The sequence below is a fragment of the Micropterus dolomieu genome, linkage group LG01 (genome assembly GCF_021292245.1).
Source record: "Micropterus dolomieu isolate WLL.071019.BEF.003 ecotype Adirondacks linkage group LG01, ASM2129224v1, whole genome shotgun sequence".
Classification (NCBI taxonomy): domain Eukaryota; kingdom Metazoa; phylum Chordata; class Actinopteri; order Centrarchiformes; family Centrarchidae; genus Micropterus; species Micropterus dolomieu.
The window spans coordinates 41870619-41888834 of NC_060150.1; the positions used below are offsets into that span (position 1 = coordinate 41870619).

The following is an 18216-nucleotide window of genomic DNA, read 5'->3' on the forward strand; positions in this document are numbered from 1 at the left end:
AAACACCTGTCAGTATAATGCAAACCATGGACTGTATATAAAACACAATTCAACAGCACCATAAACTACATCCTCCATAACTATTAAAGTTCTCTCCATCCCAAGTTCTATAAACAGGCATTACATAATGCATTAGTTGACGTTTTCTTTTATTGAGGATGACCATGGTCTGTTGTGAAAGAGATATTAACCTGACAGCAGATGTTATAACAAAAATTGGGGCTTCGCTAATGCTCTAATCAAAAGTGACTTTCAGGACAGTGACTAAGCAGGTGGGTAATCAGTGTTTTGTTTTTTGGACGATGACAGCTGTTGTTGGGGGGTTTGAACATGTGATAGTGTGGATAAAGGGCAGCCTCTCTGACCACAACATTAATGTCTTAACCAGGCCTGCCCACAGAAATGACTGGGCCCCTGAAAAGGTACAGTAAATGGGCCCTCCAGAAATCTGCTTTAGTCATGTCAACGCGTGCTGTGCTCTCTCTCTATCTCCTACATAAACACATGCATGGCATGCAGTGCACTTGTTTTGTTTTGACGTTGCGTACAACAAATATTACTCATACCATTTTCAGGAGACGGAGTTTACATTATGAAACAGGCTATATTTTACTAAACCAACATTTAAAAAAATTAATTTATTGTTATTTTTATAAGTAATGTTTTCTTTTTGGCTCAAAATTAAATTTGGTTATCTTTGCTTTTATTTAAAATTAACATCATTAGTGTCGGACTGCATGGGCCCCCCTAGCAGCTGGGCCCCTGAATGCTTTCCTCTTTTCCCCCCCTTGTGGGCGGCCCTGGTCTTATCAACTGAACATATTATAGGCAAGACAGAAAGAGAAGACGGTCCCTGCAATAAAACTATATTTTCAACTAGTGTGTTTTTCTAATCTATTAGGATATTTGACAATGATCAGTGGTAAAATGAGGAGTGATGGGAGGCTAAGAGAACAGACAAACATAACAAGAGCAAGATTCACAAGCTCACCCAATTACTCATTCAATCAACACTCAGTCACTTAATTTGCAGTTATCTTTCATTCCTAATCATCTCTCATTTCAGCACCCACCAGCTGGCTGCACACTGACATTCAGTGGGTTGGTTACCCGCTAGAGAGTGTCCCTGTTGATACGATGGTGACGCAAGCCAGCCAGCTGTGGTGCGAGCAGCAGCTTCCCAGGGAGCTGTTGTGAAGTTGGCTACCTCTGTGTTCATCTCTCCTGTCGCACTCATTGAAGCTGATTTTCTACTTTTGTTTTGAGTTATGTGTTTATTCTGTCCATTTAGGAAATGGACAATCTCCTCTCCTTATTTTTACCTTTTATACTGTAGAAACACTGAGGAGACAAAGTGGGGCAGCAGCCTGTCGCAACAGCCGAACGGAGAATTGTAACAAGTTAATTTCATACTAAACTCAAAACTCTGTTGCACCATTACATCTTACACAACAGCTTAACTAATGTCCATAATTTAAAACATTGCAAACAATGATGTAGTAATAACAAAAAATTAAACCAAGCATTATCACAAACCAGCTACGATACATACCGTACCCTTACAGTGTCTTGGACAGGAATAATAACAGCACATGAACAGTCTCTGGGTATGAGCTGATGGAGAACCTGGTTGTCCTGTTCTATTAATCTTTTAAAATAAGGGAGGAAGAGGGTGAGACAAGTGATGAAGAATCTTGTGGCCCTTTTCTGTAGTCTAATGGTGTTGGTTTAATCAAGGGGGTAGTGCCTGGGCTATGATTTTTGTAAATAGCAGCATCAAATCACATTTTTATGCTTGTCTAATTTTAAATGACGTATGAATTGCTTGACTCGCTCACTTTATCAGGAAATCAATTATTTTTCATTTGGTAAAAAAGGTATTTTTTGAACAAGCGCCATATTTAGTCTTGTATGAATGAGGTGTTCTTGGTTTTTAAAGTAGCCTCTGTGAAAATTTGAGGGAGAAACTGAAACTCTGTCATTGTGATAAACGTGAAATACTGAAGGCGTGTAGATGCAGCTTAAAGTGAGACGATACAACTTTAGCTGAACAGCAGCCACAAGTGGCAATTTCAAAATAAAGGTATATATTATAACTAGTGCTGGGCAACGATTAAAATTTTTAATCGCGATTAATCACATAGTTACGCGCAAAATTGAATAGTGAATTAGTACCTTTACAGGGTCAGGGTACTTTACGCACACGGGACCAACTCCAGATCTTTACCAGTGTCTGGTCAGCACTGGAGAACCTAACGTGTTTTTGGTGGTGGAGAAACTGGAGCACCCGGAGGAAACCCACGCAGACATGGGGAGGACATGTAAACTCCACAAACCCGTTGCCGGGGCAACTGGGGTTTAAACTCACAACCTTTTTCCTGTGCGGCCACAGTGCTATCCACTGGACCACTGTGCCGCCCACACAGCCAAACTAGATGAAGGCCTATCAGGTAGAGTTACTTAGCCTATAATTTTAACTTAAGGTGAATAGGCTACAGCTGTTTAGTGCACAGAAGCCGTTGCCATGGTTGTTCTCCATAGAGCGCCTGTCTCCCTGTCTTCACCTGAGGAGCGCAGAGCAACCTGCATTATTTTCTGTTTACCAGAGAAAACCCGTGGGACCAAGCAACTACATTATGATTTTAAGAACGTTTCTAAGACCGACATCTTCCCCACCACTAATCAGCATGCAGTGTGTAGCTCTCCACTTAACTATGGCATTTGATTGCTTGTCTTGCTTTTGTTTATCTACTTCTCCCACACGCTGCATCCAGCGTCCGAAGCCTCCCTCAACATCTCTACCCTCCTTTAACCTCCATTAACGTGCGATACAATAACGTGCCTTAACGCGATAATAACACGTTAATGTGCCCTAACTACTGTATAATGTAGTATAACAGCAACACAATCAGAAACAAATTGACAAGGTAACAACATTTATCCAGCAATATTCAATTAATGTTTGCTAACATTATTCACCATAAGCTTCTGGTCCTCCCACATCAAGTTAGGCTGTAGCAGTAAAACCTGGCTTAGTGTACTGAGCTGAGTGGGTACATTTAATTGATTATGATTTCAACTTCAGTTAAAAGAATTTGAAGAATGTGTTTTACGCCTTAGAAAGCACACACTACATCTATTTTATTTTGAAAGCATTCCTTCTCATGTGTCTTGTGTAACTTTTCTTCCTTCCTTTGTGTGTTTTCCCGCCTGTTTGATTGTCTGCCCTGCACTAATGAGTTTCACCTGTGTCTTGTTATTTGCTACTCTCTTGTGTATTTATTGTGTGTGTGCTTCACTTTTCTTATTGCCTGTGCTTTCTGGATATCTTTGCCTTATGGGTTTTGGACTGCTCATGTGTTTGTGACCCTTGCCTGCTGCATCTCACCATAAGCTTGTTCACCCTTTATTGTGAAATAAACAGCTAACAGCTAACTTCTCTCTCAAGCCCTCTTTTCTCAACTACTTCCATGTGTTCCCCATGAATGCCTTTGAGAAGGCGAAAGTGTTTGCCTTGTGGATACTCAGAAAAGGTTTTGCATTTAGACGTAGGTGACACTGTAAAACCTAGACAGCGCAGACCTTAAATATGGCCTTAACTGGAGTATAGGTAATAATAGCCGGATTTACCCCATAAATATAAACACAGCTAGTGTAAGTGCCTAACTTTCATGTCATGAAAACAAACTGTGGCAGTCTGCAGTCCCCAAAGGCTTTATGTGAGAACAGTAACACACCCACGACCAAAATATGACGCCCAAATGGATGCACCACAGAGCATACACAAATAATTTAGTGCTAGACCGCTTTAGATAATTAGCTCTCGCTGTAGGACAAACAGGAGATATTCAACAAATAAAATTTTAAAAAAGCAAGTAGGTGGATTCTTTTATTAGACTAATGTAGTTCACAACAAAAATCACCCAAAAGCAGCAGTGTGTAATTAACTTGTAATGTGTAGGCAATTAAAAATGCAAATGGGTGTGTGCAGGAGGGGAGGTACAGAGGTTGAAAGCTTCCGGGATTGATCCTCTGTTCCCATGAAGGTCAGGGTCCTACAGGGTATCGATCACATAGGCTGTCAGACCTCTCCCTCAATGCCGTGAAATGAGTTTACCGCACTCAGTATAAAGGAAAAATACCAGACTGTGGTGTGTTTTCCTATAGACTCTCATTCTCTTCACTTCACTCACAGTAGGGTTGGGAGATTATACCTAAAGAGTAACTTATATCAACTTTTTTATCATAATAGCAGAGCAATCCGGTAGCAGTCTGTAGTGTTCATTGCAAGGTAAATGTAGTTTTTCTGTCCTCTATAGATGAAGTAAGGATCTGATACTTTCTTCACACAGAAATCACAGAACCACAGTTGCAAATTATAACTTGTTTATTGTTGGTCAGAATTTAGTAATGAAAAAGTAAAGATGCTGATGGTGTGACTGAAATGGTTGAAATGCCTTTGTAAGTAGAAATTTAAAATTAGGCTGGCAGCTATGACGGCTAGGAGAGCAACCTCACACTAATGGAGCACTTACTGCAATGAAAATGCCTAAATAAAATATCATATATTAGTCATCAGTCATTAGCAAATCAGTTTCTAGATTTAAAAATGACAAATACGTTAGCCAGTTGCAGTCAGGAGAACAGACGGTGCTGAATTTTGTTATCACAGTTTCTTTGGAAACTGCTACCAGCTAAATGGGGAGAAAAATGACTTTAAGCCATTTATTGTGTCTGTCTCCATCTGAGTAGAGAATAGGCTGGTGCAGCCTCGGGAATCATTCTGTCACAACAAAGCTCTCGTGCTACTTTTAATGTTTTGACATGAAATCTTGACAGTCATCCGCTCCGTCCATGCCCTGCTTTTTCTGGTCATCTTCTCCTGCTCATTCTTTTTTTATAATCTATAAAAACGCCTTCGGTATGAGCGAGTGGGAGGACGCATCGGTGGGAGCAGAGGAGAGGTGGGGTGTTGTAATAGCAATGGATCCATTTTTATATGAAAGCCGACACTCACTGCCACATGGGAAGGGCAGCTTTTTGGAGGGAGGTAATGGTTTCTTCTTCTCCTACTTCTCCCTGAGGTGGGCCGAGTGTAAATTACATCCAGATCGGCCTCTGCACAGTCAAGACCAGAGCTGGCTGCCGCTCGCCTCCCACAATTCCCTTCCCTTCTCATCACCAGTTAGATCCTGAGAGATATTCCCATCTTGCTTGTGCACAAAGGGACATATCAGAGAAGGAGCATGCCTACATGTGTCGATGCTATCTTTCTTTATCCAGTCTCTCATACTTTTTGTCTCTCTGCTCATGTGGATAGAAGGAACTCTCCAGCTGCAGCAGTGCATCCTCAACTTCAACTTAGCGGCCGTATGTTTTGGGAGACTCAACAGCACTTTGCAGAAGTAAGAAGGGAAGCAGGGTATGAAGGGAGGGTTGGAAATGCAAACAGCAACCCCCCAGACTCACTTAAGTCAGATTGAAAGTGTCAGAACAGCTTGGATGGAAGGCAGAGCAGAGCAAGGGAGAGAACTTGCTGGCAGACTGTGTTTCATGGCCTGTCAGGTCAGGACACATTATCCCTTGGCCATACTGTTTCTCATTAGCCCCCTGATGTGCTGTGAAGCACTGACTGCCATGCACGGCAAAGCCCTGAGTTGGGCTGAGGTGGCAATTCGGCCGAAAACCGAGGCAGGTGGCAGGTCAGAAAACTGTGATATTAATCTGTTTTTATCATGAGATTTGTAATGGTTTTGGAAGGAAGAAAACCTTCATATGGGTTGTTTAGAAAGGCGCTAACAAATTGTCTATGTGTTGGAAGACTTGTTGCCAAATACCCCTAGGTAAATGTAGTTCAGTTTCATTTAACATCCTTAATATTGAGATAATAGCATGGAATCACACGGAAAATAATTTTTAATATTGAAGTTTTATCTACCTTCTTTTTTTAACCAACAGTAGCCTCAAAAGACCACAATGCAATGCAACTGCTAGACAAGATGCTGCAAATATGAAGTCGTCCTCTCAAATTGTTGTTATTGCTCTTGAAACAATCAGTAATTCATATAAAAAGAAGGATTATATGGAATAAACAGAAGGAGTTAAAATGCACATAGCTGCACAGACACAGAAGAGAACCACAGAAACTCATAAACCAATCGATCACAGGAGAATCTAATGGAAAGTCTGATTAACCAGTGATCAGGTGGCGTGACATGTGCTGGTGCTGTCTCTCGGGCAGCCTGCACTGGTGCACACACAGATGGGTAGAAAGTAGCAAAAGGAAAATAAATCCAACATGGTATGTTTGCATGAAGTTAAGTAACTTTCTGGGGGATAACAACAGTGAGAGCAGTTAAGATTCATCCAGAAACCAAGTGACAAAAGATAAACCAGAGTTACCAACTAGGATTAGAGAGTGAAATGCGGAACAAAAGGATGTACTGTTGATTTCTTTTCATTCTATTATCTCTTCTGCAAGCTTTTGTTTTACACATGATCTCCAGTTTGGACAATAAGATTCTAAAAATATTGTTATGATGAGCAAAATCACATTTAATTAATTGGCTTTTTGTATTTTCCCCATTATTTGTGAAGCACCTATCAGAGTGCCTTTTGACCAGATGAGACCAGGTGCAACGCCTCTGATTCATTACTCCTGTCTGAATGTATTGCTGCCTTGACTGGAGGAGATGGAGGCATCTGAAAAAAACAAAACAAATAGAAATCCAAACTCGGTTACTTTACTCAAATCTAAGCCTCCCCAGCAGCGTCAATAAAAAGCAGCAAAGAGACAAACGCAGGGCTGGCAAGCTAATCCAGGGATCACATTGTGAATCACAAATGCGTGTCCGCTCTCCCCCTCTCTCATCTCCACAGCCAGATGGAAATAACCGGCTTTGGCACAGCCATAATTTTGCCTCTCTCCTTCTGCACTCCCTGTTCCTCCCCTTTCATTTCATAGGAGGGGGGCTGAAGTTATTGCATGTGACACATTCGAGAGCGAAAAAAGGGGTGAAAGAATTGCATTACTCCACAAAGCCAAATGCCATGGGAGCAGGATAAGATGTATCTCCTGCTGCTTAATAACAGAGGAATTATTTAAAATAGAAGCAGAAGCAGCAGCAGCAGCAGCAGCGGCGACGGCAGCGAAATATTTCTGAATCTATATTTAGATTAGGAGTGATGCGTCTCACCCTCACAGCCGCGGCTCATGTGGAATTTGCAGCGGAGACATGGAAATGCATCAGGGTGGAGATCAATATAGCGTGCAGCACAGAGCCATGCAGAAAGATGCTGTTTTCACATGATTGGGCCCGAGATATTTTATCAAAGTCGTGTTCACAGTGACCATTTCGGCATAACAGTACAGAATAATCTGACAGAATTTCACTACATTGTAAGCACTGGAACAAAGGCAGGATTTCTAGAGTGAGTTACAAAGTTAAGTTCCCTTTGTAGAACCTTTTTACAAGCAATCTATTTTTAGCATTCGCTGCCATCTCAACTCCAGCCGGATACAGGATTATCAGCTACTATTCATTCATCTACTAACCAATAACCTGACTCCCATCTTGCTTTCAACACTCTGCAAGTTTCAAACATTATTACTTTCCAGGACCTTGTCGCAGCAAATTGCATTGATTAGCCAGCTCTAAATCACTTGGTTTTAATTACATTTACTCTGCATTGCTTCGCTAAGCATATAGCTCCACATGATTGCAACTAAATTGCAATTAGCCAATGCCCCATGCACCCAAGAGGAGGAAATAATTGTAGATTCATGTAAATCAATGGTATGTGGGTGTTGGACAGAGTCTGGTCATCTGCACGAATAATGAGGTGCTTCAGAAGTTGGAAAATAATGTGACTTTGTTGTCTCCACATTTTTTAGATCTATAACATTGTATATTCATCCAATTAAATGAAGAAAGAGTCTCAGTCTAACATAAAGCTCACAGTAACCAGTACCTATTTTCAGTTGTTTGAGCTATGTATTCCTTAATAGCAGTACCAACAAGGCAGATATGGATCCAAAGAAAACACTAAAAAACCACTGCAAAAAGTGAAAATCAAAAATGCTGTTTTCATTGCTTGTTTGCTCTATAATAGGACCTACACAAGCTTTGGACAATACTTTGAAGTTTCCTTTGCTTACACATTACCTTTTACTTCCCACTGTTCTGCCTGCAGGACAATATCAACAACTAGTTTGAAAAGTTTTATTAGTGTAGAATAAAGATGTAGCCTAATATATATTATATTGGTCAGTTAGATTCTTTTCTTTTTGCTTATTGTGGTCATTTTCAAAAACAACGTCATGCTGTAAAAATAATCCAGGTACAACGCACGGTAGAGAGCTGACACCTTAAAAATATGTCTCCTATACTTCAAAGCATTCTGGCAGTCCAACAGTGTAATAAATCCTTGAAAAGTTTGTGTTAAAAATGGGTCTAATATTAATGATTATTTTAATTATTGGTTGATGTGACAATTATCTCCTTTATAAATAGCTTTGTCGATAAAACGTAAGAAAACTGTAAATAAATGCTTTTATAATTTTTCAAAGCCCAAGATGACATATTCAAATAGCTTTTTTTATCTTACCGACAGTTCAAAACCAAAACATATTTAGTTTACTGCAATATATATCAAACAAACGTATCAAATACTCACATTTGACAAGCCTTAACCAGCGTAAATTAGAGATTTTTGCTTGAAAAATTACATACACAATGAAGTGAGCAAACCTTCAAGCTCTAAAAAATTGTTTCATTTAAGTTGAACATCTCTAAAGGGGTCTGAGTGTTAAGAATGAGTATATGTTAATTTAATTTAAGTGATCAGTTTCATGGAAAAACTGGGAAAATGCAAGATCAAACATGGCCAGAATACGGATTAAGAATAAAAAGTCTCGAAAGGTTAAACTCAAATACATTTTAATGGAGTTTATTCTGTGTGAAGGTCTAAATGAGTGCAGTCTGTCCGAAGCAGCGTGAGTGGCTGGTCAACAGATGGTAGTGTTGACAGGCTGCTGGGTTCGTTGGCCAGCTCTGTGTACAGTTAGCAGGGGGTCACCAACAAGCCCTGGGATGTTTGTCTCTGCCGGTCCCGTTTAATCACACGCACACCTTGGCTGTGAAAACCCTGCTTATCACAGCTCCATGCGGCAGTCAAAAGAACACCAGAATATGATTTATGGACTGAGGTTTATTATCTGACAAGGCAAACGGTCCCGCTCTGTACCGCTGCAACTTTGTTCTGAGCACTGATTTTTCTTTTAGATGAACAAGCGGCGGTATGAACTGAAGGTCAAACTGAATGCCAACCTTCAGTCAAGGAGAAGATTTTTGCTTTCAGCTCAAGGGAGCACGACATGAGGATTATCAGCAAACACATCAAGAAATGAGCACATGAAAGGATGCAAACCTGTATGTGCACACACACACACACACATGTACACACAAACTGGCAAGTGTCCCTGGCTTACCGGAAAGTAGAGAAGCACAGCTCCACACAGGATGGCCTCCAGTAGGACTAGACCTGATGCTCTGATACTCTGCCAAAAAGAAAAATACACCAATTATTAAACTTCTCATTCATGCATCACATATTTAAACCTGCATAAATCTGTGCAACCAGCTGTAAACATAACATTGACATACTATTTTCTCATAAAGTTATTAAGGTGGGTTACGTGTTAGCAAACAGTTACTCATTTACACATCCAGCAAACATGGCAAGGCAAGTTTATTTGTATAGCACATTTCAACAATAAGGTAATTCAAAGTGCTTTACATAAAACATAAAAGCAACAGGGAAATATAAAAAAGTTTAAAAGCAACATAGGGAAATTGAAAAAATACATATTAATAAATAATAAATGGGGCAACATCAGCATTAATTTGAAGTCGTGTTTTTGGCCACTTGGTAAATGTAAGTCATTTGATGCTAAGAAGGTTGCATACAGAGTGTTTATCAAAGTATTTTCACTGAAAACAGCTGAATGAAGCTACTCAGAGCTGTGAGAATGAATCAAACCAGTAAAACAAAAACAACAAGAATCAGAAAAAGTATGTAAAGCTGACGGCAGCTGCAGAATCGGATGATTATTCTCTGTAGATTTGTCACTACGAACAACTCTTCTTACATTACACGTAGTCATTTGATCCATTATTTATTTAAAATATGTATTACAGCAGCTTTAATATTCCTTTTCACTAATGTACAAGATACTATGCAGAAAGTCCCATTTGAAATATTAATACAACCATAGTCTGAAAGGAAAATAGATTATAGTCTTTTTTTAAAGGATAGAAGATAATTTATGTTTTGGGGGAAAAAATGTTCTAACAATGTCCAAAATCTTGAATTAAAATATAAAGTTTTCCTTTCTACAGAATGGATATATGGCTGTTCTAACTCTTAAAATGCCCCTCAGATTGCAAGAGGTTTAAACAAGTCTAAACAAGCAGGATATCTTAATATTCCAGGAGAATTTAATAGGGGAAGGGAGCTTTCTTCTTTGTTGGTTAAAAGAGAACAAAGTAGAGTGAAAGCTCCTGCCTCAAGGACTTTTTATAGAAGGGTTCACCATTTCAGGCGCTTATTTAACAACATATCATCCTCTAATTGACAAGATGCTTGAGGGGGCTTTCAAAGAGCAAAAGACAACTGTGTCACCCATTTAAAAATACATACAAAAGACAACACAGAACACTAGCCACAGCTATGTAGACCAGATGAGTGATGTTGATCTTATTTAAAATATATATTTAAAAAAACTTAAATATGCAACCCAACTGATGTCATTGTTTATGAAAATGAACCGTTTTTAATTGAAGTCTGTGAAGAGCTTTGAAACTAAGCTTTTAAATTTAGTTTGATAAGATTAATAGGGATTACATAAATGGGGATTACATAATTTTGACAAAGCCTTGGAGTATCTAAAACTTTCATCTGCTTTATTAATGGGAGCGATTCTTTGTTCAACTCTGGTTGATATAATGGCAGAGCCTTCAGGTGTGTGGGAGGTGGAGCTGCTAGATGCTCCTCTGGCAGGAATGTGGTGAATCTTCAGGCTAATCCTCCCATGTCTAATGCTTAAGACAAAGCATTTAATCAAGCCAATTAACTGACAGCAGCAACTGGAGGCTCAGAGGACTTCATAAGTCTGGGCAAAAGTTTACTTGGGAAGAAAGTGAATTCAGTAAATAAATTCCTTCTAACACCAACTTTCATTTGTTCGGCCATTATAAATAGGAGTTTTACTGCTTTATGTGTATGTGTCATTTTAATGATTCAGCTAAAAGCCAATTAATGAAAGTTTTTGTGTTTGCAGTGTAAAATCTGGCATTTTCGGTAGAATTTGAAGCAGTTTGTTGAGAATAAGACTGGAGCAGATGCCACGGCTGAGTAGACAAAAAAAAAAAGAGAGAGCACTCTCAAAGGTTTATCCACTGATTTTTGAGAAAATGTCATCACCTTTCAAGGTAATATAGATTACCAGGTGCGAACCTACACACTGAAACAACTCAACTCAATGCCATATTTCACAATAGGGATAGATTTGATAAAGTATATGACAGGAATTAAAGACAAAGATTTCATCTTTAGAAAGCGAGAAAAGTGGGTATGGGGCACATACCTTTGGTGTGAGAGACCTGGGTTCGATTCCCACATACACCAATGTGTCCCTGAGCAAGACACCTAACCCCTAGTTGCGACCTCTGACATACATATCAATATTAAGTTGCTTCGGATAAAAATGTAAATGCTCCGTATTTGTATAGCACCTTCATTCACACACATCCATACACTGGCAGAACAACCACAAGAACAAGCTGTATGCATGCAAATTATCACTCAAACTGTGAAAGACAAAGCGGTCAGTGGCCTGATGTATAAATCAGAGTAAATTCGGTTCAGTGCTCATTTGTAACAACTGGTCGCTGTCCAACTTGCTGATGTTGAGTTGATCTGTAGTGGTTCAGCTGTTTGAAATGATTTCAAAGCTTTATTGTGACCACCCACATTCACTGGTTTATGGATCCAAAGGGCTTTGATGGCCATACGGCCCAGAAAACATCAAACATAACTGATATGAATTAAAGAAAACTGAGCTTTAGTGTCTCTGTAGCACCTGTCTCTAGGCTCGTGAATCACTCACAAACAATGTCAGTTAAATGACAATAGATATAAATGGATATAACTTTGTAAAGTTTGTTATGATCATGTAATGACAAATACCTTATGCCTGCGAAAGTGGTAGATGAGTACCATGCTAACAAAGACAATCAGCAAGCAGAAGCACTGGAAAGAGAGCACAGCCAAGCGAAGAGCGCCGTCCTCTCGTGCCACACAGGGGGTGTCGTCCTTGCAGAAGGCACAGCCTTTCTGACATGGCAGACAGTCGCTGGAAGACCCCTCGTCCGCATTGGGACCGCTGTATGCAGCTTTTCCCTTTCTCATCCCTGTCAAAAACAAGATTTACAAATACAGGAGTTTAATTCCAAATATTCAAGGCAAGACATCTCAGCAACTGAAACAGGTTTTGTCAGTGTTTTGGTATTGATCAGCAAGCTTATCAACCCTGTGCAGAAGATATTTTGTTCTCTAGGACAGTTATTCCTAACCAGGGGCAGTACTTATATCCTGGGAGTACAAACGGAAAGATTGTGGAGAAGCTCAGCTAATTTGAAAAAAACTTAAATAATGTTTTGATGATAAAAATGTATCCATATACTGATATAAACCATTTGTGTTGCGATTAAGAGTGCATGAAAACTAGTTAGAAACCCAGAAAGGAAACAGATAAATAAAGATAGTCCAAGTCATTAGCTAAAAGTAATGGACAAAGGAGATAGCTTAAAGTACTGGTTGACACAAACATCTTAACGTAGTTAAGACTTTAAAGTTAAAAGTGACAGTTATAAATGTTAGCAAGAAAAATCGATGATTGAAATTGTTAGTTAAAGGTAATGAATGCACACCTGATGTTGTTAGCTTAAAGTAATGGATAAATGATTAAAATTGTTACTGTAGCTACAAGTACTGGATAAACAACTGAAATGTTATCTAAAATGAATGGTTAAAATGGTTAAATTGTTAACTAAAGGTAATGGTTAAACACACTTTGCATTTGTTAAGTTAGCTAAATGTAATGGATGCAATGTTAGCTAAAATGAATGGTTAAAGGTCTAGTATGTATTTAGGAGGATATTGATATATGCAATATAATATACACTATGAATAAAGAATTACATAATGAACCGTTATTTTTTTGTTACCTTAGAATGGCGGCATGTTGCGGCGCCATGTTTCTACAGTTGCCCAAATGGACAAACAAAGTGTGTTTTGTTACTACGTTGAATATGTACGAAGAATAAGGAAGAAGAAGTTTTAGTAGTTCTTCTTGTCATCTGGTTTATTAGAAGTAAGAAGAGTAGTGAAATTTGGACATATGGAGGACCACACGAATTATTTCGCATAAGAGCAGACAGAGCGTGTTGGCCACCACAGCTTCTAATTTGCTGGGAAAGGTAGTGGTGAGCGGTGAGTGAGCAGTTGGTTGCAATTCGCAACCCTCACCAATAGATGCCACTAAAACTTAACACACACTGAAATTTTAAAAGGTTGACACTGTCCACTAAAAGCAACAGAAACAGTGGAAATTTAGTAAGTAAGTAATGAACAAAAAGATTGAACAAAGATAGCTAAAAGTTATTGATAAACAGTTAAAATTGTTAGCTAGAAGCAAAAAATAATGGATACAGTTGAAATTTTTATAGTTTTATTTTTATTTTTAAATTTTTATAGCACTTTTCACAGAATAAAATCAAATAGAATCGAATTGATTCGACAAAGATAAAACACTAGATGAAATATAAAAGTGAAACAGACAAGTAATGGATAAACAGCTGGTATTGCGACCTAAAAGTAATGAATAAACGGTTTAAACATGGTGCTTCTGCCAATCCAAGTATCACATTTTATCATGCATAGTTGTTTTTACACAATGTTGATTCATCGTGTTGGGATGACTTTCAAAGGAAATAGAAGCAGGTTTTATAGCTCATTTAAATAATTGTCCTTGTTATTGAATTCTCCTCTGGATCTGTTGAGACCAGTAAGATAAAAGAGATGAAGTGCTTCTATGACAGACTGAATCGTCCTGAGTGTATATAAGCTTATCCATCCTCTGACCTTACAAGGATTCATCGACATTGTGTCAACACAAGGGAGATGGATCTATGTGTGAACATGAAAAGTCAACACTGCTGCACCTTGTTCAGTCACTAGCATATCATACAAGGCTGATGTCTGCGGAAAAGGCACACAGAGGCATGCCAGAACTTAATAATTTTATCCTGACAAGGACAGAGACGATGGGGAGTCTAAAGACAAGGCAGGTTGGCTGAAACTATAAAAAATCAGGGTTGATTGTGGACACATCCCCGCCTGATGAAAAATGAGCTTTGTGCAAGATCTGGGTGGAGAAAGTAAATGTATTCAAGAATTACCACTCTGTTTGAGGTATAAACCAGCCACAAAAGTAAAGTGGATGAGTTTAGTCACAGTGGACAGCAGTGAATGCTAAAAAAAAAATCCCCCCCAGGGTAAAGTAAGGTAAAAACCAAACAAACCCAAGGGGACAACAAGAAGCTAGTGCACTTGTCTGTTTAGAAATCCCCTGAGAGATACGCATATGGTTGGATAGATAACGAATGGTGGACTTACATAGAGCTTTTATGGAGGCTTTATTGGAAACAGCCATTGTCTAAGAGATTTGCAGGGATTTTGCCTTTAAAAAGAAACTGGCCTATTTTTCAAAGATATGACTCTGCACATCATTGATCCCTTCAAAAGAACTACTTATCTCCATAGCAATGAGTCATATCCTCTAGCTCATTCTCATTGGTTTGTTGCTCCTACAGATGACTGACAGTCAGAGGAAGCTTAGCTACAGTAACTTCTCTCACATCTCTATATCCAAGTTCCACAGTGGAAGATCACTGGGAGACAAAAGAAAGTGAGTTGCACTGGCGTTCTCTGCAAAGGAGTGTCACGGATGTCCCCTTGTGGATTAACAGGCTTGTTATTGGCCCCATGGTGGGCCAGACTGCAGCACTACGCTTCACTAACAGGCTTGCCTATCCTCTCTATTATTGTATCCTCAAAGACACATACATGCAGACACACATACACTCACACTGAGTTTTCATGCAGACCTGCACACATGAACACGCAAGTTTGTGTGCGCTTGCAGCACAGCACAAACAGGCAGGAGAAGAGGGCACAGATATCCAGCTCTCCGAAGAAGAAATCTTTAAGCCTTTTTGCTTTTCTGTGCACGAAGGAGAAATAGTTTTAGGTTAAAAAAAATGGGTGCCTGTAAGATTTGTGCAAAAATTGAGGGAGACAGGAAAGGAGGAAAATGGGTGAGAAAAGGGGTAAAATTGAGAGAGAGAGGTTTGAATGGGATGAGACAGGAGGGAAAGTGGATCGAAATTAAAGCAAGTAAGTAAGAGAGAGCGATAGAGGGCAGGTGAAAACCACTGGGGTTCTGTGTCTGCAAAAACCTTTTTAATTAACTCACAACAGACAGAATAAACTGGGAAAAGTAACTACCATTAAAAGATATTTCCCATCTTGAACCTGAGTAGCCTCCCCAGGTACAGGGGCTACTTTATTTTTCAGACAGGGCAGCAACACGTGCCTCCTTCATTACCACAGTTATAAAATCAAGATGTTACATAATGTAACATATAAGGTGAACATAGTTCTTTTACTTTTGTGTGTTAAAACCAGGGTTATGTTTGCATGCCTTATCAAGGCATGCCTTATATTACCATATGTACCATTAATGTGAAATATCATTAAAAAAGAGTTTGTCTCAGTTTTATAAGTCTTGTCACCACTAATTTTTTTATCCCAAATTCTTGTGGCTCCAATTGATAAAGCTGACCTAGTTTTATATTTTGTTATTAAAAGGTAACTTTTGGCAACATTTACCATATATATTTTTTTAAATTGGTCCAGTATTGAACGAGCACACTGCAGATGGCAGCAGCAAGACTGGGCTGCAACGTAATCCTTGTGGGCAGTTTCACCCCTTCGTAGTACGTGTAAGCACTAAAGTGCTTCTTTTTGCCTCTGGCAGGCTCAGATCGTTAGTGTCTGACGACATTGTGGAAATGATTCCCACAGAGACAGATCTTTTTTTTTAAAGAGTTAGATTTTCCTTTTTCTAGCATGTTATAACCAGAAACAATTGCTATTTCGCTGCTGTCAAAGCCACCAAACTCCCTTGACAAAAATAGTAATTTTACCTCTCTAGTCTTCAGCCTTGGGTTAGTTTGTGTTATTGTGAGATAACAATAACACAAACAAGAGAACCGACCAAGGCAGCAACTCCTGTATTCTGTGAGGTAAGATTTCTGTTTTTATCAAGAATTAACTCAAAAATAAACTACTTTTGATTGGTCACCCTAAAACATAACTACAAACCAGTTCAGTTTTCAAATATGACATAGTTTGTTAATGTGTGGAGTTGTTATTATATGTGTCAGAAATCACTAACTGTACCTTCACCAAAAAGTATCCACATACAGGTTGAAAGGCTGAAATTTGCCAATACAAAACAAATTCTTCTGATTTGTTACCTTTAAAAGTAGCCAAAGCAGTCACCTTGCAGGAACCAATCCTCCTTATTAGGACACAGTAGTAATGAAGAACGTATTTTAAGGTGATAAATTTGTCAGTGACTTACTGAAGCCATTGACTGCCACTCTGTTGGGGTGGTAGAATCCTTTCTTGCAGTGGCACTTGTACTTGTCCAAGACAAATCCATGACCGTGGATCGGCAAACACTGTGAAGAGAAGAAGAAAAACATGTACATCAACCACACAGAGACGAAAGTGGATGCAATTTGAACTTCCTTGGCCATAGGTAATTAAAGAATTTAAAACGTGTATACTGTAAAACAGCATTAAAGCATTTAAAACGTGTCAATACTAAACCAAAAGTAAAGCCTGTAGCTGAAAATCAGTGAGCAGAACATAACATCAAATGTCTTGTGGGAGGTACAAAGGTCTAATTATTTAAGTCGCGAGATTCCTCTCTCTGTCTAACTGTGCCTTCTCGCCACTCAATATTAAATTAGTGAAGCCTCTTTCAATTGATTGAAAGTCTGATAGGAAACAGACTGAGGGCTGCTGAGAAAAACATGAGGGGTGTCGGGGGGCATCCTTGGCAGACTTTGTGTGCTGTTTGCCAAATTACAAGATATAATTAATATCTAAATTAAGCACAGACTTATTTGCATGATTAAAGGAGAACCATTAATTATATTTCATGTGGGAATGAGATTCCATCTTCTTTCTGTATGAACACATTTAGGTCATTGACATAAAGCTCTCTTTCCTGAAACTACATAACAGTCTTATTTTCACACGTTTTTCTAAGAAGAGATGATAATGACTTATGAGACCCAAGAAACGACGAGGGGCCCAGAATAGCAACAGTACTTCAGTTGACACTTGACACGCTATGAAGTGTTTGTGACCTGACTGTGAGAGGCAAGGCCAGTGGCAGGGTCTAAATGAAGTCTCAGTCACTGTGATGCTCTTCACAGCGGACCATACGTGGCGCGTCTTAAGAGGCAGCTATTTCTGACGATCGCTCAGGGTCCTTGGTGAGGTCTGAATGCATTTTTTTCAGTCTGCAAGTGAAGGCCCTGAGTCAAAGCCTTGGAGAGGCCAGCCGGCGCTCAAAAGCACAAGGTAATTACCAGGTTACTATTCAGGGAAGTTCCTCAAACAAACACCACTGAAGAGACCAAATTTTAAGTGGTACTAAACTAATCTGTTGAAGAGATGGCTCCTCGTTTCGGTGGTGACAGCCTTGAAAAATGGTGTACAGTACTTTGCCACTACATATTCAGACTTCAACAGCATATTATACCCACATACTGAAATATGAAAGACAGATTTTTAATCTATTTAATATGTGTTTAAACCATAGCCCCAGATGTTCTGAATGCATACTGCCATAATCTGCTGCAGCTCTCCAACACTAGTGATTTTTAATGGTAGATTAAAGGTCACAGACAACATGAATTTGCCTTTTTATTAATTAATCGTGTTTCACACTAGGAGCCCAAAAGAGGGGTTCTGTCATATTCAATTTATCCAGTCCAAACCACATTATGGCCA

At 39.1% G+C, this 18216-nt stretch overlaps 1 protein-coding gene across 1 annotated transcript in view; it reads right to left on the bottom strand.

Moving 5' to 3' along the window:
- Positions 1-18216, bottom strand: part of gpr158a (G protein-coupled receptor 158a) — a 70372-nt gene that overhangs the window by 20773 nt on the left and 31383 nt on the right. Inside the window, exons 3-5 of the mRNA XM_046054363.1 lie at positions 16772-16871; positions 12250-12473; positions 9491-9559 (exon numbers count right to left, since the gene is read on the bottom strand). Coding sequence (XP_045910319.1) covers positions 9491-9559; positions 12250-12473; positions 16772-16871 — 393 coding nt within the window. The remainder of the gene's footprint in view (positions 1-9490; positions 9560-12249; positions 12474-16771; positions 16872-18216) is intronic.